Genomic DNA, 22,528 nt, shown 5'->3' on the forward strand with positions numbered 1-22,528 from the left:
AAACATCAGTGGCTGGGTGCAGTGGCTCATGCCTGTAATCCCAGCACTTTGGAAGGCTGAGGCAGGCAGATCACCTGAGGTCAGGAGTTCAAGACCAGCCTGGCTAACATGATGAAACCCCGTCTCTACTAAAAATACAAAAAATTAGCTGGGCATGGTGGCAGGTGCCTGTAATCCTAGCTACTTCAGAGGCTAAGGCGGGAGAATCGCTTGAACCTGGGAGATGGAGGTTGCAGTGAGCCAAGATCATGCCATTGCACTCCAGCCTGGGCAACAAGAGTGAAACTCTGCCTCAAAAAAAAAAAAAAAAAAAAATCAATAAACTTGACCACATCAAAGTACATATTTTATTTATAAAGACAAAAACTCCAAAATAACAATAAAGCACCATAAAGTGAAAAACAAGTCCACAGCCTGAAAGAGGTTATTTACTATGCAGTTAAGAGGCAGATAATTAGTATCCAGAGTACAGGAAGTAGCTGGGCGTGGTGGCTCACGCCTATAATCCCAGCACTTTGGGAGGCCGAGGCAGGCGGAGCACTTGAGGTCAGGAGTTCGAGACCAGCTTGGCCAACATGGTGAAACCCTGTCTCTACTAAAAATACAAAATTAGCCTAGTGTGGTGGTGTGCACCTTTAGTTCCAGATACTTGGGAGGCAGAGGCAGGAGAATCACTTGAACCCAGGAGGCAGAGGTTGCAGTGAGTCGAGATTGCAACACTGTACTCCAGCCTGGCTGACAGAGTGAGACTGATTCAAAAAAAGAATACAGGAAGAACTCCTACAACACAATCAGAAAAAAAACCAGATGGTCCAATAGATGGAAAACAAGCAAAGGATGTGAACTGGAATTCTCAAAAGAGAAAAACTGAGTAAACCTCTGGAAAAAGGAAGGTGCACATTCCTGTGACTCATAAATTCCTCTTACAGATGTGAACCATAGACGTGTGCAAAGGTGGTAATTATAGCTTTGTGATAGCAAAAAGCTGGAATCACCAAATGGGGCAATGGAAAAATTGTGGCGCATTCATATGGTATCATTTTAGACATCATGTCATTTCTGTAGATTGTAAAAGAAAAATAATTTTAGACAGAAGTGAAAGTGAGGCTGGGCGCAGTGGCTCACACCTGTAATCCCAGCACTTTGGGAGGCCAAGACGGGCGGATCACGAGGTCAGGAGATCGAGACCATCCTGGCTAACACGGTGAAACCCCGTCTCTGCTAAAAATACAAAAAATTAGCCGGGCGAGGTGGCGGGCGCCTGTAGTCCCAGCTACTCGGGAGGCTGAGGCAGGAGAATGGCGTGAACCCGGGAGGCAGAGCTTGCAGTGAGCCGAGATCGTGCCACTGCACTCCAGCCTGGGCGATGAGCAAGACTCCGTCTCAAAAAAAAAGAAGTGAAAGTGAACGAACCACAGAGCTGTGTGTATCAACATGGCTAATTCTCAAAAACTTAATGTTCAGGAAAAAAAAGAGGAAGTTACAGAATATAGAAGTGCTGTGTACAACAGTATGGACACTTGAAATATGCACAATAATTTCAGGTTAATGGTTTCTCCCAGGGGAGAGAGGAAGGAAAACTGTTTTTTTGTTTTGTTTTGTTTCTTAAAATGGTGTCGAATGTTTTATTTTTAAAAAATACCTGGAGCACATATAGCATATTGTGGAGATTTGTTAAAGCTGAGGTTGTGCGGGTATGGGTATTTGTTACTTTTTGTAATGTTTGAAGTATTTCTTAATGTCAAAGGCATCTCAAACAATTTTTTTTTTTTTCTTTTCTGAGACAGTGTCTCACTCTGTCGCCCAGATTGGAGTGCAGTGGTGCGATCTTGGCTCACTGCAAGCTCCGCCTCCTGGGTTTACGCCATTCTCCTGCCTCAGCCTCCCTAGTAGCTGGGACTACAGGCGCCCACCACCATGCCCGGCTATTTTTTTGTATTTTTAGTAGAGACGAGGTTTCACCTTGTTAGCCAGGATGGTCTCGATCTCTTGACCTCGTGATCCGCCCGCCTCGGCCTCCCAAAGTGCTGGGATTACAGGCGTGAGCCACCGCGCCCGGCCTTTTTTTTAAGAGATAAGGTCTCACACTGTCACCTGGACTGGAGTGCGGTGGTGCAATGACAGCTCACTGCAGCCTCAGCCTCCCAGGCTCAAGGGATACTCCCACCTCAGCTTCTTGAGTAGCTGGGACCATAGGCATGTACCACCATACCCAACTAATGTTTGTATTTTTTGTAGTGACATGGTCTCACTACGTTGCCCAGGCTGGCCTCCAACTCTTAGGCTCAAGCGTTCCTCGTGCCTCAGCCTCCTAAAGTGTTGGGATGACAGGCATGAGCCATCGCACCCAGTCATCTCAGGCGTTTTGAAAAAAATTTTATATATGGAGAAAAAGTGCATTCAGCAGACAGCATGATCCAAAGGAGAAGCAGCTACACCCTCTCACGTGATGACGGGGACACCCCTCGGCTGATCAACACAGTTTCCTTAACCCAGTTTCTGCAGCGGTGGAGGAATGTAGCCAGAAAGGCTGCCTCGCTCTGTCTCTCCTTGAACTCCTGGGTTTTAACCTCACCTTTGTCTTCCTGGCAAGCCTCCTTGTTCTCATTGAGGTGAGGTGGTTTGATTCACCTGCTCGCATAGGAGGTTTTAGAGTCCCGCACTCCTTTTCCCCACCTCCTTCCAGAATGTCAGGAAACTGAGAATGCAGATTCCTGCAGAAAGTGGCCTCTTGTTCACTGAAGATAAAGGTTTCACCCTCTGGTGAGATTAAAGAAGAAAAATCCAGATTAGGATGGTGGGTCTCAGCCTTGGCAGTACATTAGAATTCCCTGGAGAACTTTTTTAAAAACATACCTGAGCCCCAGCTGTGACACATGAGAACCTGTGGAATTGAGGTGCCTGAATTGATTGTTGAGAGGTTCCCCAAGTGATGCTGATTCACAGGGAACTTATGCAGATTCTGCAGGGAGGAAAAAAGGGGGAAAGGGCTGAAAACAAAATTGTTGGGTGCCATGCTCACTACCTGGGTGACAGGATCATTTGTATCCCAGACCTCAGCATCATGCAATATCCCCTTGTAACAGACCTGCACATGCAATCCCTGAATCTAAAATAAAAGTTGAAATTATTTTTCTTTAAAAAGTGCAAGTTTGGCCACTTTGGGAGGCCAAGGCGGGTGGATCACCTAAGGTCGGGAGTTCGAGACCAGCCTGACCAACGTGGAGAAACCCCATCTCTACTAAAAATATAAAATTAGCCGGGCATGGTGGCACATGCCTGTAATCCCAGCTACTCGGGCAGCTGAGGCAGGAGATCGCTGGAACCCGGGAGGCGGAGGTTGCAGTGAGCCAAGATCACGCCATTGCACTCCAGCCTGGGCAACAAGAGTGAAACTCTGTCTCAAAAAAAAAAAAAAAAAAAAAAGTGCAAGTCCTCCCATTGCCCCTCAGACCTCCTGAGTCAGATCCTCTGGCGTGGGGCCTGGCAGCTGTGGTTTAGCAAGCCCTCCAGGTGATGCTGACGCTGCTAATGAAGGTGGCCAGCTCGCCCTCTTCCGCTGCCCAGGTTGTTGAGGGTAAACCAGAGAACCAATGGATTTTGAGTTATGGGTGTGCCTGCTCTACTCCATCAGCCCGTGGCAGCAGGTTCTGGGATACCCGAGGTCAAATGCTATCTGAATGGTGTGAAGGTGCCAGGAATCGTCCGTCTCCGGACCCTGCTCTGCAAGGTCCTTGGAGTGCTGTTCAGTGTGGCTGGAGGTAAGAAGGGTCCAACTTACATCCTTCAAATACTCAAGGGGCAGAGATGACAAGAAGCATGACGTATTTCAGTTATTGGATTTGAACTGCAGGGCCCAGCCTCAAACAACTGATGTTTGCACTTTTTGTTGATGGGCTCTTTTTAAAATGCAGGCACTGTTCGTATGTTACCATCCAGATACCTGACAAACACACTCTTCAGTTTTGGAATTTGGAATTTAGTTTGTGGAATTCGCTTCTGTCAAAATTAGCAAGCTTTTTGTGTCAACAGCCAGATAGTAAATATTTCAGGCTTTGTGGGCCAAGAATCAGAATGGAAGCTCTTATGTTAATGCTTATGTAACCAATTACATGTGTCCACTTAAGAATGTAAAAGCCGGTCTTAGTTCTCAGGCCGTGCAAAACCAGGCGGGGAGCTGGTGGTCTGGCCTAACAGGTCATTTGCTGACACGTAATTTAGAAGTGGAGTGTTTTTTCTTCTAGCGAGACTTGAAATGGAGCTTATTTGGTGGGAATTTGGTTCATTCTCTTATAAAGTCTTAGGATCATCTCTGTTTAGTTGTCAGGAGAAAAGGTTTTGTAGCCAAGGTCTCCTGACCCAGGGACATTTCTGCGCTGACCAATGGTCTTCCCTTTTTCACCCTGCCCAGGGCTCTTTGTGGGGAAGGAAGGCCCCATGATCCACAGTGGTTCAGTGGTGGGAGCTGGCCTCCCTCAGGTAAGATGGACTGAGAGGGTGTGGGCCTCCCGGGCAGGCCTAGTGGGAGGTCTGTGGTTACACTGGGCCAAATCCATTCGGACAGCCCTGACATCACATTGGAACCTGGTGCCATTCTGGCTTGATATGAAAACCATGTGTCTGTCTCTCAGGAACGGGCATAACTTATACTTGGAAGTTTTAATGATGCCCTGCTGAACCCTAGGAGCAGAAATGTGACATAGAGAAAAACTATGACACAGGCAGATGAAAGTCACTGGGTGCCTCCGCAGCCATCGCCAGGCGCCTCCGTATAGGGTGGGGTGGATCATCTCAGGGCTGCCAGATCCAAGAGGCCTGAAGCATCGACTGACATGGTTTTAGGCACAGTTCCATGCTGATTCTAGCTGGCGTGGTACAGTCATAATAACAGCTGCTAGCTGAGTGGTCTGTGTGCCAGACGCTGCGTATACTAACTGCTTTCTCATAGCCACCTTCAATGATTTGTTATTGTTACCCCCATCCTCAGATGGGGAAACTGAGGTTTAGAGATGTTGAGGCACTAGCTGGAGACCTCAAAACTCCCGTTCTTAGGGGCTGCTCCAGATCCCTGGGCTGCGTTGGAGAAGTCTCAGTTCCCTGTAAACTGTCACTCACAGTCATTTCCCTCTCCAGTCCTGAGAAGAGGGAGTTACTGTGGTTGGGAGTCTCTGAGGTGAAGGAGGGAAGATTCTTTCTTCCAGAGCTCGTCTTTTGGTCTCTCTTCTGCTAGTGCCTCAAGCACCAGATCTGGCAGGAGTGAGCCAAGGGGTGGAAGGAGTGGGCATCAGCGTGCGCTGTTGTGGAGCCGACCGAGCACAGGCTCTGGGCCCTTCTCTTCCTGGCGCTGCCGAGCAGAGCGGACTCAGTCTTCTGCAACAGCTTCTGCGTCCCCTCCCCTCAGCTCAGCCATTTCCCTTTTTCCTTTCTGACTTGTTGACGCTGCACAAAATGGGATTTCAGAAAGTCCTAGAAATTTGGGGGCAGGAAAAATAAGCTCCTCCCGAGGATGGGGGTGGTAATCTCCTTTTTCCCAAGTTTTTTAATTTTTTTCTTTTGAGACGGAGTCTTACTCTGTCGCCCAGGCTGGAGTGCAATGGCACCATCTCTGCTCACTACAACCTCCGCCTCCCGGGTTCAAGCGATTCTCCTGGCTCAGCCTCCTGAGTAGCTGGGATTACAGGCACGTGCCACCACACCTGGCTGAATTTTGTATTTTTAGTAGAGACAGGGTTTTGCCATGTTGACCAGACTGGTCTCTGACTCTCCTGACCTTAGGTGATCAGCCACCCGGCTTGGCCTCCCAAAGTGCTGGGATTACAGGCGTGAGCCATGAGCCACCATGGCCGGCCTCCTTTTTTCCCAAGTCGCTGTTCTGGACTTTCCTTCCTGCAGCACACTTACCCAGGTGTGCTCAAGCAGCAGGGCCTCCCCTAGTGCTGTGGATTCCCGCAGTTTCAGTCCTTCTAGACTGCCCCAACCTGTTTTCTCTCTTTTTTTTTCTTTTTGCACAATTACTGGGGTACAGGTGGTATTTGGTTACATGAGTAGGCTGTTTAGTGGCTCTTTTTTTCTCTCGCTTTAGTTTCAGAGCATCTCCTTACGGAAGATCCAGTTTAACTTCCCCTATTTCCGAAGCGACAGGTATGGAAAGGTTAGAAATTGGTTTTTTTGGAAGCAACATGTTCGTGCACTGCGGGTCAGACTCAATACTTGCTCTAGTCTGGCACGGTGTCCCCTGCTGGGAAACCCGACTGTGGGAGAAGGGGGCGGGCTTTGAACTTTTCTTCTGGAAATGAGCCGAAGCACAAGGCTAGCATCGTGACTTTTATTTTGTCATGCCATAAGCCCTAGATGCATTTCAGGCAAGTGAAAATGGTCCCAGATTAAAAACCCAACCAAGAAAGGCCTCAGACAGGCATATTCTTAGGAAGGCATTTTGTATTCCCCAGTGATTCACTTGGTCAGCCACCCTCCTGGGTCAGAACGTAGCAGACTTTTTAGCCCTGTATCAGATGTGTGTGTTACTGACCTGCACGCCTTGTGAGGCTCTTTCAATCAGAGACCCAGTTTAGAGTCACGGACCACTTTCTCTTTGTATTCCTGCAAGTCTGGCACATACCCAGAAGGCACCTTGATGTTTTTACGGATGCCGGGGTTTTCTGGAAGGAAGACCTGGTGGGAACATGGTGCAGCAGTGATCGCGCCGATCTTTGATCTGCCGCTGAGCTGGGGGCTGAGATTCTGAGATCACAGAAAACACAGAGGTCAGGGGCTCCTGTTCCCAGGCGGAGTAGCCGCCGTGCTGACAGGGACTCTGGTGCTGAGGTGTGTGGCTCTCGGCTGGGCACGCTCGCGGCAGAGGCTGCCTCCCCAGGGACCTGCCCTTCAGGATCCGTGCCTGTTTGGTTCATAGGTGTGAGAGAAAATGTTCACGATAAGGAAATCAGAAACCGCATTTTGTGGGCCGAGGGCTCTTTTTTGGATAACCCGTCTCTCTCCTCTCCTCAGAGACAAGAGAGACTTTGTATCAGCAGGAGCGGCTGCTGGAGTTGCTGCAGCTTTCGGGGCCCCAATCGGGGGTACCTTGTTCAGTCTAGAGGAGGGTTCGTCCTTCTGGAACCAAGGGCTCACATGGAAAGTGGTGAGGAGGACCTTCAGCGAAAGCCACCTCCCAGACTTAACCACACTCCCCGAATTACACTCGGTGTCCCTTACTTGGTACATGGAATGGTCGTTTTGATGAGACTTGGGGGTGTCGACTGGATCAGAAGCAGCTTTGCTCTTGTGCCCATAACCTCCACACTGGACGGTCTGTACTTCTCATATCAATACCCTCCCCAACTCCAAATCAAACTGCTGTTACCCACTTTTTTTTGTTTTTTGAGATGGAGTCTCACTCTGTTGCCCAGGTTGGAGGGTAGTGACGCGATCTCAGCTCAGTGCAGCCTCTGCCTCCCGAGTTCAAGCGATTCTCCTGCCTTAGCCTCCTGTGTAGCTGGGATTGTAGGCACCTGCCATCACGCCCAGCTAATTTTTGTATTTTTAGTAGGGACGGGGTTTCACCATGTTGGCCAGGCTGGTCTTGAACTCCTGACCTCAAGTGATCCACCTGCCTCGGCTTCCCAAAGTGTTGGGATTACAGGCTTGAGCCACCGCGCCCGGCCTTATTATCCTCTCTTGATGAATCACCTGCCATGAAAATGTGAAACTGGCTGTTGTCATAAAGCAGGAAGTGATGGCGCTTGGACTGGAACTGGTCTCCCTCGGAGCAGGCCGTCCTTCCCTTTGCATTGATCCTTCCTTTTGGTGCAAGGTCTTGTCCATAAAGACTCTAAATAGACTGTCATAGTAGAGTAGGCTGCTGGAATGGAAACTTCTTAAAACCCGATCTAGAGTAGGTCACACCTGGGGTGTATCTACTGCAAGGGTGACCAGATCCCCGTACCCTGATGTGGATTCTGCAGGTCTCTGCATAGAGCAGTGGGTACCAGGAGGAAGGGTCGGTAGAGAGTAGGACATGCCACTCCTGAACCTTCTTGTCTTTTGTCACCTCTCCCTTAGCTCTTTTGTTCCATGTCTGCCACCTTCACCCTCAACTTCTTCCGTTCTGGGATTCAGTTTGGAAGCTGGGGTTCCTTCCAGCTCCCTGGATTGCTGAACTTTGGCGAGTTTAAGGTATGTTTTGCCCTTTCCCGCAGGATTTCTAATTTGACCCATGAACATTTCCTGTGAAGTGAAGGACCAGAGAGAAATGAGCAGAGGGCTAGGTACAGCTTCCAGGGGCACGTCTCGCCCATTAGCCTCTGCCGTGCGGGGAAGCAGCCCCACTCTTGCTTCTCTGTCTTCTCTTCTGTCTCTTCCGGTTCTCATGGCTGCTATGGTTTTTCTCTCCCTCTCCCTTTCCCCTTCTCTCAGTGCTCTGACTCTGATAAAAAATGTCATCTCTGGACAGCTATGGATTTGGGTTTCTTCGTCGTGATGGGGGTCATTGGGGGCCTCCTGGGAGCCACATTCAACTGTCTGAACAAGAGGCTTGCAAAGTACCGTATGCGAAACGTGCACCCGAAACCTAAGCTCGTCAGGTATCTGCGCAGTCGCCTCCCCCCAGCCTGCTGTGGCTCCGTGAGCTTGGTGTGGGCCGCGCCATCTCTCCCGAGGAGCAGACCCTGCCTCCACGGCTTTGATTTCTCATCTAAGACTGAGAATCTGCACACGGCCATGCATCTGCCCTACTTGATAGGCCAAAGGGCTGAGCCAGCTTAATTTATGTCAGAGTTGCTGGTTGACTCCCTGCCTGTCCTGACTTGCCACTCGGACACATGACAAGGTCACGAGGGTCACCATGACCCTGCCGAGCAGCTTGCTCTCAGGAGACTTCTCGCCCCAGGACTTATAATGGAAAGCCATTCATTCCTTGGAGAGAGATGACGTGGACGTAGCAGCCCACTTTAACTGCCCACTTTTTACAAACAAATTGCTGGAATACAGCAAGTCACTGATGAATTCTGCACACGTGTTGACTGACCAGGGGCTGCTGTGAATGCTCTTTGGAGAAATCGGGGTTGGGGGTAGGCAGGGTTATGTTTTGAATTCCTGAGACCGGAGCTTCTTTCTGTGGCGTTAATAACAGCTGTGCTTTGCCTCCTAGAGTCTTAGAGAGCCTCCTGGTGTCTCTGGTAACCACCGTGGTGGTGTTTGTGGCCTCGATGGTGTTGGGAGAATGCCGACAGATGTCCTCTTCGAGTCAAATCGGTAATGACTCATTCCAGCTCCAGGTAACCCCAGTGCACCTGCTATCTTTATCCCATACCCACAAGGAAGAATCCAGAAATGTATGACCTTCCTCTGTTGAGAACTGATAGATGTGTTGGGTTCATCCTTCCACACCCATACCCGAGCGCTGAGAGATACGGGAATTTGTAGTCGTCTTTTTACCTAAGAGCAGGTGCGCACCAAATGTCCTATGTCTTTGCCACTTCTGTGAACAACCCTGGCGTCACAGAGGGAACTCCTCTCTGTTGAACAACATTCATGGGAAACAGACACTTGGGAAGCTGACAGCAAGGTGCTTTCCGAGCCCCAGTTACTCTTCCACCTCCCTTTGCCTGAAGGGGCCACAGCCCAGAGGCTCAGCACCCACCTCCTCACCTCTGTGACTATGACAGTCACTCTTGAGATGAGAGGAAGAAATGTCTGTGTCAGGTCAAGGAGGCTCCTCTCTTCCCAGCATCCTCTGCCTCTTCCCGGCATTGGGTCCTTTGCGGGTGTGCCGCCCTCCTGCACTTCTCCTTTTCCCTTCTTTGGGGGTGCGATATTTTCCAGAGGCATTCCCCAAGAAGTGGGTCCCATGAGGTAGTCCATGGAGCCTACTCCACGCCGTTTTTTTGGTCCAACCCAGTGGCTCTGAGAGCCACACCTGTCGTTCAGTGAGTCAGCCAGATGTGTGATTCCAGCCCTCGGCTGCAGACGGGTGAGCATTCTCTAAGAGATGTCGGCCCTCCACATTTGTGCATCCTGCATCCATGGAATTACATAGGGCAAACCAACTGTGGAGCACATATATTCAGGATGCAAAACATAAAAAAAAACAAGACAACAGTAAAAAATAATGCAAAGAAGAAACAGTACAGTGTAACAATTATTTACATAGCATTTACATTGTATTAGGGTATGATAAATCTAGAGATGATTTAAAAGTATATAGGAGGACCTACATAGGTTATATGCAAATATATACCATTTTATAGCTGGGACTTGAGCGTCCCTGGATTTGGTATCCATCGGGATCCTGGACTCTATCCCTGGTGAATACTGAGGGACAACTGTACTCTCTTCTTGTTGCTTCTCAGTAAACCCTCGAAACTCTCAGATCCCCATTGGGGCCCTTGTCTTGGAGGACAGCCTCTTCAGTGTCCCTAGTTATATGTATATATTATATATATACACACACACACACGTATATATAGTGTGTGTGTATATATATTATATTTTTGTTTGTTTGTTTTGTTTTGTTTGAGACGGAGTCTTACTCTGTTACCCAGGCTGGAGTGCAGTGGTGCAATCTTGGCCCACTGCAACTTCCGCCTTCCAGGTTCAAGCAGTTCTCCTGCCTCAGCCTCCCGAGTAGCTAGGATTATAGGCGTCCACCACCAAGCCCAGCTAATTTTGTATTTTTAGTAGAGACAAGGTTTCACCATGTTGGCCAGGCTGGTCTCGAACTCCTGACCTCAAGTGATCCACCTGCCTCGGCCTCCCAAAGTGCTAGGATTACAGGTGTGAGTCACCACGCCTAGGCTGGTGTATATATGTATATTCTTAAAGGGTCGAGGGGGAAAAAAAGAATATGCTGCAGAGACTGTATGTCACTGGCAACCTCTAAAATATTTATTGTCTGGCTCTTTACGGAAAAGTTTGGTGACCCCTGTTACTAGTTATTCCCAAGCCCAGCTTGTTACCAGACGGATACCTTGATGCATGTGATTTAAAGCATACAAAACACGATTCTATGGTCAAATGTGCTAAGAATTAAATATGCTGCTTCATCTTTTTAGAGACAGGATCTCACTCTGTCACCCAGGCTGGAGTACAGTGGTGTGATCATAGCTTACTGTAACCTCAAACTCCTGGGCTCAAGCGATCCTCCCATCTCAGCCTCCCGAGTAGCTGGGACTACAGGTGCATGCCACCACATCCAGCTTATTTTTATAGAGACAAGATCTCACTGTGTTGCCCAGGGTGGTCTTGAACTTCTGGCCTAAAACGATCTCCTGTTTTGGCCTCCCAAAGTGCTAGGATTACAGGCGCAAGCCACAACATCCAACCTAAATACGTTCCTTTATTACAGAACTTCTGGGGCCTTATTCCCATAAGTGTTACAAGTGTTTGGTGTCTTTATTGTGTACCAGATGTTCCACTGAGCACTTTATATGATTTCGTTTAATCCTTACTAGCACTGTGCTGACCAGTAGTTGTGCCCCCATTTTACAGCTAAGGAAGTTGAGGCACAGTGTGGTCTTGACCAGAAACCTTCAGCTACTCATATATGGTGAGAGGGTAGGTGTTGTTACCATTTTATAGGTGAGGAAACTGTCACAAAATGAAATATCCTTCTCAAGGTCACTAGAGAGTGGCAGAGTTAGAGACAAAGCCATCCGATTTTGAAGCCTGTGCTCAGCTTTTAGCAGACACACTGATTTCCAAGAATTGCTAGGATGTTTCTCAATGCAGTTGACCACAGGACTCTTTCCGGAAAGCCTTCAGGACTGAACTTCCTCCAGACAGTTTGGGAAGCACTGCATGTGTCTATTAAGAAGCCGTCAGCTGAGCTCATCCCCCATGCACTCCACAATGCTGAGGCTCTGCACACGGCTCACCTGTGCCAGGTGCTGCCAGTCAGCAGTGCCATACTGTTTCCGCAGCAGCCTGTATCCCTCTGTATTGCCCGGCCCATTTCACCTGGCGGGGTCATACGAACCACCCCCTGGTATCGGTATCACGTCCACATAAGGGCATCTCCACAGCGTCATCAATAAATGTCATCCAGAAGAAACCCATAGCCTTGATTAACCTTTGTAATAACACTCCCTATTTACATGCACAGTGATAGGTGTGAAGTACAACCTTGTATTGTTGTACACTGTCAACTAGAAAATAAAACAGCATACTTGAAGCACCCTTGCCCTCCGGCAAGGATCCCATCTTCCCGCACAGAATGATGGCAAGCAAATGAGGTCTAAAATGTGTAGAAGTAGAAATCATCTCTTTTTCTGCTTGGGTTCTGCTCCCCAGATGGGGTTTAGGAGGAGAGGCAGCCTGGAGGACTGGGTCTGCTCTCCAGGCATTGTGGAGGTGGGTTTTCTTTTGCAGCAAATTCGGGCGCTTTTTTTTTGTAGCAAATTGCCCCAAAATCGAAGACTTTTTCTATTTGGAACCAGAGTTGGGGCTTTCAGTCAAGCAGTGCCTTGGATTTTCCTCCCCAGATACCTGTCAACTCCCAGTCACTTGCTGTCACTTGCCTCATCTTCCCCAGTCCTAGGGCTCTCAGGCCAGGCTTCTAGCAGCATCACCTAGAAAGTTAGCACCAGGAGAGGAAGCAGAGCCAAATTCACAGTGAATCACGGCCATAGTGACATTTTCATCATGAGTGTGGATGAACACAGGCCCTCATCCCGATTCTTTCATCTGTGCATTCAGAATGTAAAGAATACACTTGCCCGTGTGGCTGCCATTGGTAGAGGTCAGTTTTTGGCCTGTTTGATTGGCTGTGCAGCCACCTGTTTTGGACCCGATGGAGACATCCCACTGGAAGACTCAAAGTCAGGTGTCCTTGTACTGATTTTCTGATTCCTTCTTCTTAGGTCACAGAAGATGTGAATTCAAGTATCAAGACATTTTTTTGTCCCAATGATACCTACAATGACATGGCCACACTCTTCTTCAACCCTCAGGAGTCTGCCATCCTCCAGCTCTTCCACCAGGACGGTGGGTGTCTGCACTGCAGCCCATTCCTGGGCGATTGGTGTCATCTGAGACACAGCCAGGCTTGCCCTTCATTCCGAGCAAGACCAGGACTTCTTTGTAATGCCCACCCAGAGAAAAGATTGGTTTCTGCCTCCAGTGTTGGAAGGGGAACTGGCATGGGGTGTGGTCGGGCCCCGTAGGTCTGCTGGGCCTTGGCAGGCATCTGGTGGTGGGACTCAGATTGGCTCTTCCCTTGCAGGCACTTTCAGCCCCGTCACTCTGGCCTTGTTCTTCATTCTCTATTTCTTGCTTGCATGTTGGACTTACGGCGTTTCTGTTCCAAGTGGCCTTTTTGTGCCTTCTCTACTGTGTGGAGCTGCTTTTGGACGTTTAGTTGCCAATGTCCTAAAAAGGTACTCTGTGTGTGTGCGCACGTGTGTGCGCATGTGTGTGTGTGCATTCATGTGTCTGTGCCCGTGCATGCACGTATGTGCATAGGCACAAGAGTGTGAGCTGTAGGTCCCCCCACAGCCTGTCAGTGTGGTTCAAAGCCATGTTCTTGGTGTTCTTCTTCACTAGCTACATTGGATTGGGCCACATCTATTCGGGGACCTTTGCCCTGATTGGTGCAGCGGCTTTCTTGGGCGGGGTGGTCCGCATGACCATCAGCCTCACGGTCATCCTGATCGAGTCCACGAACGAGATCACCTACGGGCTTCCCATCATGGTCACACTGATGGTGAGCACACGCCCTCCAGGCCTGTCAGGCTCAGGGCCACGTTCACCCGACAGGACCTATTTTTAGGCCTTTGCTTTGTGTTTCAGGTGGCCAAATGGACAGGGGACTTTTTCAATAAGGGCATTTATGATATCCACGTGGGCCTACGAGGCGTGCCGCTTTTGGAATGGGAGACAGAAGTGGAAATGGACAAGTAAGGCCATGATTTTGCTCATGTCCTAGTTTCAGAATGTATTAGCTCTAAGGCCTAAGGAATGTTGATATTAGGGTAGGAAACAGTAACTCACTTTTCTTGGGCTGAAAGAAGCAGCACACCCATTCCTAAGCATGTGTGAGAATGTGGAGCAGCCCATGGGCTGGGCGCTGCGAGGACAGGGCAGGGAACACGGGGACTGCACTGGACAGGGCCTCTTCGTGGTGGTTTGGCTTCCATGGCATTCTGGTTGGATATGAGGTGAGGTCTCTGGATCAAGTTCGTGATGTGATTGAATGTTTAAGGGTATGCCAAGCCCCAGGAGTGAGAATAGCCTATTACACATGTGCCCACCAGAATGCCCTGCTGCTAGCCGTGATTGTTCTGGGCATAATCACCTCATAACCCACCTGCTAATCCACAGGTACCTGGGCTTCCTATGTCTAGACAGCAGGCAAGGCCCTTACGGGATAACACGGGGGCCAGCAGGCTGTTTCTGTGGAGGGCCAGATAGGAGGTTATTTCCAGCTTTCCGGGCCGTATGGTCTCTGTCACGACTACTCGACTCTGCCATTGCAGCAGGAAAGCAATGAGCGCGATGGACTTGATCGGTGGGCAACAGTTTGCTGGGCCCTGATCTAAAGGGGGACCCAAGTGCTGTTTTTATTATTATTATTGTTATTTTTTGAGACAGGATCTCACTCTGTCACCTAGGCTGGAGTACAGTGGCATGATTATAGCTCACTGCAACCTACGCCTCTCAGACTCAAGCGATCCTCCCACCTCAGCCTCCTGAGTAGCTGGGATCACAGGCGCGTGCCACCACACCTAGCTACTTTGTAACGTTTTTTATAGAAATGGGTTTTGCTGTGTTGCCCAGGCTGGTCTCGAACTTCTGGGCTAAAGCAATCCACTGACCTCAGCCTCCCAGAGTGCTGGGATTACAGGCGTGAGCCACTGTGCCCGGCCCGGACGTTGTGGTAAATGCTGTAGCACAATTAGCAGTTCAGGGGCAGTATGTGGAGTGTGCTGCAGGGCACCGAGGAGGACCTGGCCAGCCCCTGGACCAGCAGCAGGACTTCCTGGTGAGGGGATGTTGCTGTTTAGTTGAGGGATGAGCCAGGGCCCATCAGCCTGGCACAGCAGGGAAGGACATTCCAGGTGCGGGGAACAGCATGTGTGGGGGATAGAAGTACAAAGGAATGCACTGGGTTTGAGGGAGGGCTGGAGCAGTTCAGAAGGGAGCTCCCCGCGTGGTCTGAGCAGGGCTGAAGAGCCAGCACAGCTTACTCCCAGAGGCCTGCGGGCGCTGTCACAAGGCTGGATGACTTGCCCTCCTCCCCCAGGCTGAGAGCCAGCGACATCATGGAGCCCAACCTGACCTACGTCTACCCGCACACCCGCATCCAGTCTCTGGTGAGCATCCTGCGCACCACGGTCCATCACGCCTTCCCGGTGGTCACAGAGAACCGCGGCAACGAGAAGGAGTTCATGAAGGGCAACCAGCTCATCAGCAACAATATCAAGTTCAAGGTAAAGAAAACGGCATGAGAGGAAAGGCGGGTGAGAGACAAGCGGTCCCGTCTCACGCGGCTTAGTGCTTTGCCCAGCCAGCTCTCGGGAAGTTGGCACTGTTCTCATCACATGCGACAGGGAGAGTAGATTTGACAGCAGGGGCAGCTTTATCAGGCCATGAAGACGTGTGTGCGTTCCTGCCGCAGTGAGCATATGGATAGATCTGTTTTTCAAGTCAGCAGCTTTCATGGTTTATTATTTACGTGTGAGAGTATCAGGATAAGTTCTAGAGATGCCAACAACAAAAATGGACTTGGACCTACTTAAGAAAGAGAAGGAAATCCACAGGAAAGCTCAGGACAGCCGAGAAAGCTGAAGGACCAGAACCCATGTGCTGTGGGGACCAGGTGAAGGGTCTAGCAGACACCCCTTGGGTACCAGGAGGAAGGAGCACCGGCCCTGGGTTCCTCTTGATTCCGATTCAGAATCCAGGGAGAGGGGGCATCCCGTTGCCTCACTTGGGTCGTGTGCCACTCCTTGGCTTTGGGGGCAGGCAAGTTGATTGGCAGTTCTATGAAGACAGGATGTTGTTCCCCTCTGGAGAATCAGGCTGCTCTTCCCAGATGAAACCACAGAGGCTGCAGCCAGGTCCTAGGGTTCAGACTCCTTTGAACCACCAGCCCAAGCCACTTCTTTGAACCTCAACCCCTTTAAGTTCCTGCATCCGGATGTGCCTCTGACCCCCCCTGTCACCCAAATCCTCAAGCTCCATCAGTGCTGCTGTGTTCGTTTGCCCACACGCAGTAGCCTGTGTTCTCCCCACCCACAGAAATCCAGCATCCTCACCCGGGCCGGCGAGCAGCGCAAACGGAGCCAGTCCATGAAGTCCTACCCCTCCAGCGAGCTGCGGAACATGTGTGATGAGCACATCGCCTCTGAGGAGCAGGCCGAGAAGGAGGACCTCCTGCAGCAGATGCTGGAGAGGAGGTGAGAGCCGGGCGCGGCCCCCGCTGCCCGCAGGGCTACACGGCAGCGGGGTCAGCCCTTGGCTCAGATGTTGTGAGGTGGCTCCTGAGTTTCCTGGGAAAGTTGGATGGGGAGCAGGCTGGGGACATGGCTCAGAAGAGCTCCCGCTGAGGGTATCCCAGGCAGCATCTGGTTTTTGTGTAACAGATACACTCCCTACCCCAACCTATACCCTGACCAGTCCCCGAGTGAAGACTGGACCATGGAGGAGCGCTTCCGCCCTCTGACATTCCACGGCCTGATCCTTCGGTCGCAGCTTGTCACCCTGCTTGTCCGAGGAGTTTGTTACTCTGAAAGCCAGTCGGTAAGTCTCTCCAAGGCAGAAATCAGCCAGGCCAGGCCTGATGAAGCTTGAGGGGTTGGGCGCTGCCCGGCAGGCCATAAACAGTGCTGTAGGGAAAGCCGAATGCAAGGCAAGAAGTACAGAGTGGACTTACGGGAGGAGTTGCCACAGCCGGGTGGCGAGAAACAACAGCAATTTATTCCTTCCTAGTTCAAGGCCAGAAGTACAAAATCCAGTTGTCACCAGAGCAGTGCTCCCTGGCTCTGGGAGAGGTGCTGTCCTTGCACCTTCCTAGCTCATGGGAATTGCCTGCAGTCCTTGTTGCTCCTGACTCTGAATGCAGCCCCCATCCTCACCACTGTCATCACAAGGCGTTCTCCTGTGTATCTTCTCTCCTTTCCCTAAGGACACTTGTCACTGGATTTGGGGCCCACCCTAATCCAGCATGGGCTTATCTGAACTTGGTCACATCTGCAGAGACCCTGTTTCTAGAAAGGTCGCATTCATAGGTTCTAGGGCTTAGGACTTGGCCATATCTTTCAGTGGGGGGACAGATTTACCCCCCCAGCCACTTAGCGCTTTCTCACTTAAACTTCCAAATAAGCCATTTGCGCCTCATGAATCAGGAAGAAAGGGAGTGCAGAGAGATCAGGGGACGGCCCAGGGTGCCACAGCTAGGACTTGGTCAAGGACTGGGTTTGACTGGAGAGCTCTCACCCTGGAGTGCCTGCTGCTGCTGTGCCACCTGCCTCAGCAGCCCAGAGCTGGGCATATTCAGGCATCAAGGGAAGGGGCTCTCGGGTGACCCCGCTGGCCACTGCTGCCCGAGCACGGACAGTGTCTGGGTTGGAATTGCAGAGCGCCAGCCAGCCGCGCCTCTCCTACGCCGAGATGGCCGAGGACTACCCGCGGTACCCCGACATCCACGACCTGGATCTGACGCTGCTCAACCCGCGCATGATCGTGGTGAGAAGGGCCACCCTAGCCTGTCCCATGTGGAGCTTCCTCTTTGCGTCGTTGGCATCTCAGGCAGCCGGTGACACACGGTCTCTTTGCAGGATGTCACCCCATACATGAACCCTTCGCCTTTCACCGTCTCGCCCAACACCCACGTCTCCCAAGTCTTCAACCTGTTCAGAACGATGGGCCTGCGCCACCTGCCCGTGGTGAATGCCGTGGGAGAAGTGAGTGAGGCCCTGGCCCTGCCCCCACCTTTGAGAAAGGATCCCCCAGCCAGGTGCTGTTTGTGCACCCAGGCTTCTCACCAGAAATGTAGGCGTCCCACCAGGAGGGGAGAGGGTGGCCCAACACTGTGGCTTTGAACCCTGCTTGGCTTCTACACACTCGGGACCCTTTCCCCTGCCTGCCAGCAGATGGCACCAGCGTCCCACTGGCTGTCCTTTCCGGCCAGAGCCCCGCCTCCCCCAGGCTGTGTCTTCCTCCGGAAATGCTGCTCTTCCCTCCGGACCACTTGTGTTCCTTGGTTCTCCACCTGTGTGGGGATTCGCACATTAGATGAGATAATTTCAAGCAAAGTACTTTGAGTTTTACAAAGATATAAAACACCTAGTAATGATTGCTGCAGAGTTTCCTTTTTTTCTTTTTAGAACTTCATTATTTTCTTGTTACACAAATATTATGTCATTGTAGGAAAATACAAAAACACATATGAGCAAAAAGCAAACCCTCGTCCCTACCCTGTAGCGGTAGCTGTGGTAACTTTTCAAGGCCACCCTCTCAGTCTTTTGTTGTTGTTGCTGTTGTTTTGAGACAGGGTCTCACTCTGTCACCCAGGCTGGAGTGCAGTGGCAAGATCTCGGCTCACTGCAGCTTCATCCTTCTAGGCTCAAGTAGTCCTCCCACCTCAGCCTCCTGAGTAGCTGGGACCACAGGCATGTGCCACCATGCCTCAGCTAATTTTTGTATTTATGGTAGAGACAGGATTTCACCATGTTGCCCAGGCTGGTCTTGAACTCCTGAGCTCAAGTGATTCACCTCCCTTGGCCTCCCAACGTGCTGGGATTACAGGTGTGCGCCACCGTGTCCGACCTCAGTCTTCTGTGTGGCACGACCCTGGCATGCATAGTGCATACTTACACAGGTTTTGTTACAGTAGGTTAACTTATGTCCCTGGAAATGTAATTGCCAACTACACTGACAGAGTCCTAACATAGTTTATGACGTGACTTTGGAGTTCCCAACAACAGTGACACGTGGGAACCCCTGTAATGACCTGTAACAAATGACTCCCGTAGGTCACTTAGCAAGGTGGTGAGTATGAGGCGTGGCAGGGGTCATAATCTCAGGAGACTTCAGGGGCCCCACCACTTGCACATCTGTGAAGCGGGCTGGTCATGATGGGAGCTGAGCGCTGAGAATGTGCCCTGTGGAAGGACATTTTAGTTCAGATGCCAGCTGGCCCAAGCCCTTTTTGGAGCTAACCTTGTTCCCTCGGCCTCCAGTATGTGAGCCTTCGTTATCTGTTTATCCCAGTCAAGCTGTGTGTCTGACTCTGCACTATCCAGGCCTCCGCATTCTGTGACAAACTAACGGGGCCGGCTCCTCTCATTCCTCTTCTTACCAGTGGGTTTTACCCTGAAGGTGACTCAGGCCTTCTTCTCCTTGCCCTAGATCGTCGGGATCGTCACACGGCACAACCTGACCTCTGAATTTCTGCAGGCCCGGCTGAGGCAGCACTACCAGACCATCTGACGGCCCAGCCCGCCCTCTCCCGGGGCTGCCTGGGGAGGCAGCTTATGCTCGCTCCGGCTGGCACAGCAGCTGGGGCTGTTCCGGGGCATGGAAGATTCCCAGTCACCCACTCAGAAAGCCTGGAGTCATCGGACACCTTGCTGGTCAGAGGTCCTGGGGGTGGTTTTGAACCGTCAGAGCTTGGACTTAGATTCTGACTTCCCCAGCAAGGATCTTCCCACTTCCTGCTCCCTGTGTTCCCACCCTCCAGTGTTGGCACAGGCCCACCCCGGCCCCACCAGAGCCAGAAGCAGAGGTGGAATCAGGCGGGCCCCGGGCTGCACTCCGAGCCGTGTTCCTGGCCGTCTTCGCTACTTTCCTAGAGAACCCGGCTGTTGCCTTAAATGTGTGAGAGGGACTTGGCCAAGGCAAAAGCTGGGGAGACGCCAGTGACAACTTTCAGTTCATGACTAGATTTAGGAATTGGGCACTGAGAAAATTCTCCGTATTTCAGAGAGACCTTCCCTTGTTTGGGACTCCGAACACGGCATCCTCGCTGGTTGGTTTTAAGGGAAACACTGTACTCCTGGGTGTGGGCAGAGGCTCTGGTCTTGCCCCTGTGGTTTGACTCTCCTTAGAACCACCACCCACCAGAAATACAAAGCATTAAAATCACACTAATAACCCCCGATGGTCAATCTGATAATAGGATCAGATTTACATCTACCCTAGTTCTTAACATTTCAGCTTTCTCTCCATCTGCAGGCTATTCCCAGTCTCCCAGTAACACGTTGCTACCCAGACCCTTTTCATTTCCTTAAGTTTTGATCTCCGTCTTCCTGCTGAAGCAGGCAGAGCTCAGAGGATCTTGGCATCACCCACCAAAGTTAGCTGAAAGCAGGGCACTCCTAGGTAAAGCAGCTTCACTGAACTCTGGGGAATGGTGCCATTTTTTTCCAAGGTAGAAAGGAAGCGCTTCTGAGCCAGTGACCACTGAAAGGTGCGCGCTATGATAACGCAGATGGCCTGTTCGAGGAAGAGGGTGTCTGCGCTGCACAAACACCTCTCTCCCCCCTGCACTAGCCGTCCCAAGCTTACATACAGAGGCCCTTCGGGAGGGCCTCCGCGCCGCAGGGAGGGTGCGTGGGGAGGATGCTTCCTGCCAGCACATGCCTGAAGGTTTCGCGTGAAGCATGGGAACCGCCCCATCGTTCAGTGACGTCATTCTTCTCCAGGCTGGCTGGCCCCCTCTGACTAGGCACCCAAAGTGAGCATCTGGGCATCGGGTATTTGCACTTATCTTCCCCCACCTTCTCCATGGCATCTCAGCTCCAGCAGGCATCCCTGGGGCAGGCCTGCTTTGGCTCAAGATGGCCTTCATTTACGTTTAGCTTTTTTCAAAATCGTGGAGGTTGCCCACGGGCCTCGGCACCCGGCCCTGGCAGCACAGCTCTCTCAGGCCCAGCCCTGGGCGACCTCCTTGGCCAAGGCTGCCTTTCACCCTGGGGTGGGCGTCAGTCCTGGCTCTGCCGGTCCAGATCTTGCACTCAGCACACTCTAGGGAATAATTCCACTCCAAAGACAGGGCTGCTTCGAGGTCTTTTTCCAGCTGACTGTGGCCCCTCCATTTTCCCCATTTTCTTACCACTCCGACCAAAATTGCTTTGACTTCTAAATGTTTCTGCTTCCAAGAATGCACCTGGCTTGTGAAACGGGGATGATACTCCCAGGAAATAGTGCAGGACATCACAAGGACCCAAAAGGCAATTCTTACTTAAATGTGACTGTTTGGCCAGCTGCTGCTGTGTTTTATGGCAGTGTTCAGAGCTTGATCACGTTATTTCTTCCTTTTATTAAGAAGGAAGCCAATTGTCCAAGTCAGGAGAATGGTGTGATCACCTGTCACAGACACTTCATTCCCTCTCCCCGCCCCTTCCCAGAGCTGGCAGAGCTAACGCCCTGCAGGAGGACCCCGGCCTCTCGAGGGCTGGATCAGCAGCCGCCTGCCTCGAGGCTGCCCTGGTGAATGTTGCTGGAATTCATCCCTCGTGCACATCCTGTTGTGTTTAAGTCACCAGATATTTTGTTCCCATCAGTTTAGCCCAGAGATAGACAGTAGAATGCGAATACCTCCCTCCCGTAAACTGACTGGACGGCTGCCAAGGAGGCCCCAAACCCAGCCCCATGCAGAGGCACGTGGTTTCCTGTTCTCTCTCTGCATCTGCCCTTTCCAGATAAGCCCAAAGACAACAACTTCTCCACTCGTGACAAATCAACTGTGAGCCTCGCTCCTTCCATTTCTGTCCATTAGAAACCAGCCTTTTCAGCACCTCACCCATTAGCCGCCCCACCACCCAGCGATCAGGCGCCTCAGTAAGGCAGATCCGCGGATGGGGAGCCTGCCGGTGGCCAGAGGTGGTATTTGTGTTTGTCTCCAGCTCGGTGTTCCATGACTTCTAGGCGAGGTGATCAGGGAGTGGGGCCAGTGGGTCCCCGGCCCTGGCTGTGGGACCTTGTGCTGAGGGATGATTTGCTGCTGACCTTGATTAACTTAACAGCTCCCAGCTGGAAGGGACACTTTCTGGACCCAGTCCACTGTATGGCACTGGTGATGCAGAATTACGCACTGACATGACCCTGGGTGACAGGAAAGCCTTTCGAGAGGCCCACGGTGGCCTCGCCAGCCCTGCAGTGTTGATGTGCCGTATTGCCCCACGGCTCTGCAGACCTTGGCCATTGCCGCAGTCAGCTTCCTTTTTTCTGTTTGCACTGTTTGTATGATGTTAGCTAATTCCACTGTGTATATAAATTGTATTTTTTTTAATTTGTAAAATGCTATTTTTATTTGAAACTTTGGAACTTGGGAGTTCTCATTGTAACCCTAACATGTCAGAATAAAATGTCTTCTGTCTCCTTTAGCCTCTTGTCTCCATGCTGCTCTTTCTTTCAAGGGATAGTTGGGTTGTATTTTACTCCCCCTCTTTCTGATGTGTGAAAATTGCACTAGGACATAGTTTCCGAGTCTCAGAGCTCTCCCTGTGCAGCTGGGCAGGGGGCCTCTTCATTCATGGGGGTCCACTTCTCTGTACTAGGCAGCGACCTTAATGAGAACGGATTTCAT

At 51.1% G+C, this 22,528-nt stretch overlaps 1 protein-coding gene across 5 annotated transcripts in view; it reads left to right on the forward strand.

Moving 5' to 3' along the window:
- Window positions 1–22,325, forward strand: part of CLCN6 (chloride voltage-gated channel 6) — a 39,166-nt gene extending 16,841 nt beyond the window's left edge. For 3 of the 5 annotated variants that reach the window (XM_003891119.5, XM_021935990.2, XM_021935992.2), the window contains 18 exons: window positions 2,506–2,612; window positions 3,635–3,761; window positions 4,412–4,479; window positions 6,083–6,141; window positions 7,009–7,141; window positions 8,062–8,175; window positions 8,416–8,582; window positions 9,149–9,275; window positions 12,858–12,981; window positions 13,220–13,373; window positions 13,540–13,699; window positions 13,786–13,892; window positions 15,239–15,425; window positions 16,237–16,394; window positions 16,581–16,737; window positions 17,575–17,682; window positions 17,775–17,900; window positions 19,348–22,325. In XM_003891119.5, the coding sequence (XP_003891168.1) occupies window positions 2,506–2,612; window positions 3,635–3,761; window positions 4,412–4,479; window positions 6,083–6,141; window positions 7,009–7,141; window positions 8,062–8,175; window positions 8,416–8,582; window positions 9,149–9,275; window positions 12,858–12,981; window positions 13,220–13,373; window positions 13,540–13,699; window positions 13,786–13,892; window positions 15,239–15,425; window positions 16,237–16,394; window positions 16,581–16,737; window positions 17,575–17,682; window positions 17,775–17,900; window positions 19,348–19,428 (2,264 nt within the window). In that variant the 3' untranslated portion in view covers window positions 19,429–22,325. The remainder of the gene's footprint in view (window positions 1–2,505; window positions 2,613–3,634; window positions 3,762–4,411; window positions 4,480–6,082; window positions 6,142–7,008; window positions 7,142–8,061; window positions 8,176–8,415; window positions 8,583–9,148; window positions 9,276–12,857; window positions 12,982–13,219; window positions 13,374–13,539; window positions 13,700–13,785; window positions 13,893–15,238; window positions 15,426–16,236; window positions 16,395–16,580; window positions 16,738–17,574; window positions 17,683–17,774; window positions 17,901–19,347) is intronic. The other 2 variants (XR_640820.4, XM_021935987.2) reach the window with 2 other exon arrangements.
- Window positions 22,326–22,528: the final 203 nt, after the last annotated feature.

The sequence above is a fragment of the Papio anubis genome, chromosome 1 (genome assembly GCF_008728515.1).
Source record: "Papio anubis isolate 15944 chromosome 1, Panubis1.0, whole genome shotgun sequence".
In the NCBI taxonomy this organism is placed as follows: Eukaryota; Metazoa; Chordata; class Mammalia; order Primates; family Cercopithecidae; genus Papio; species Papio anubis.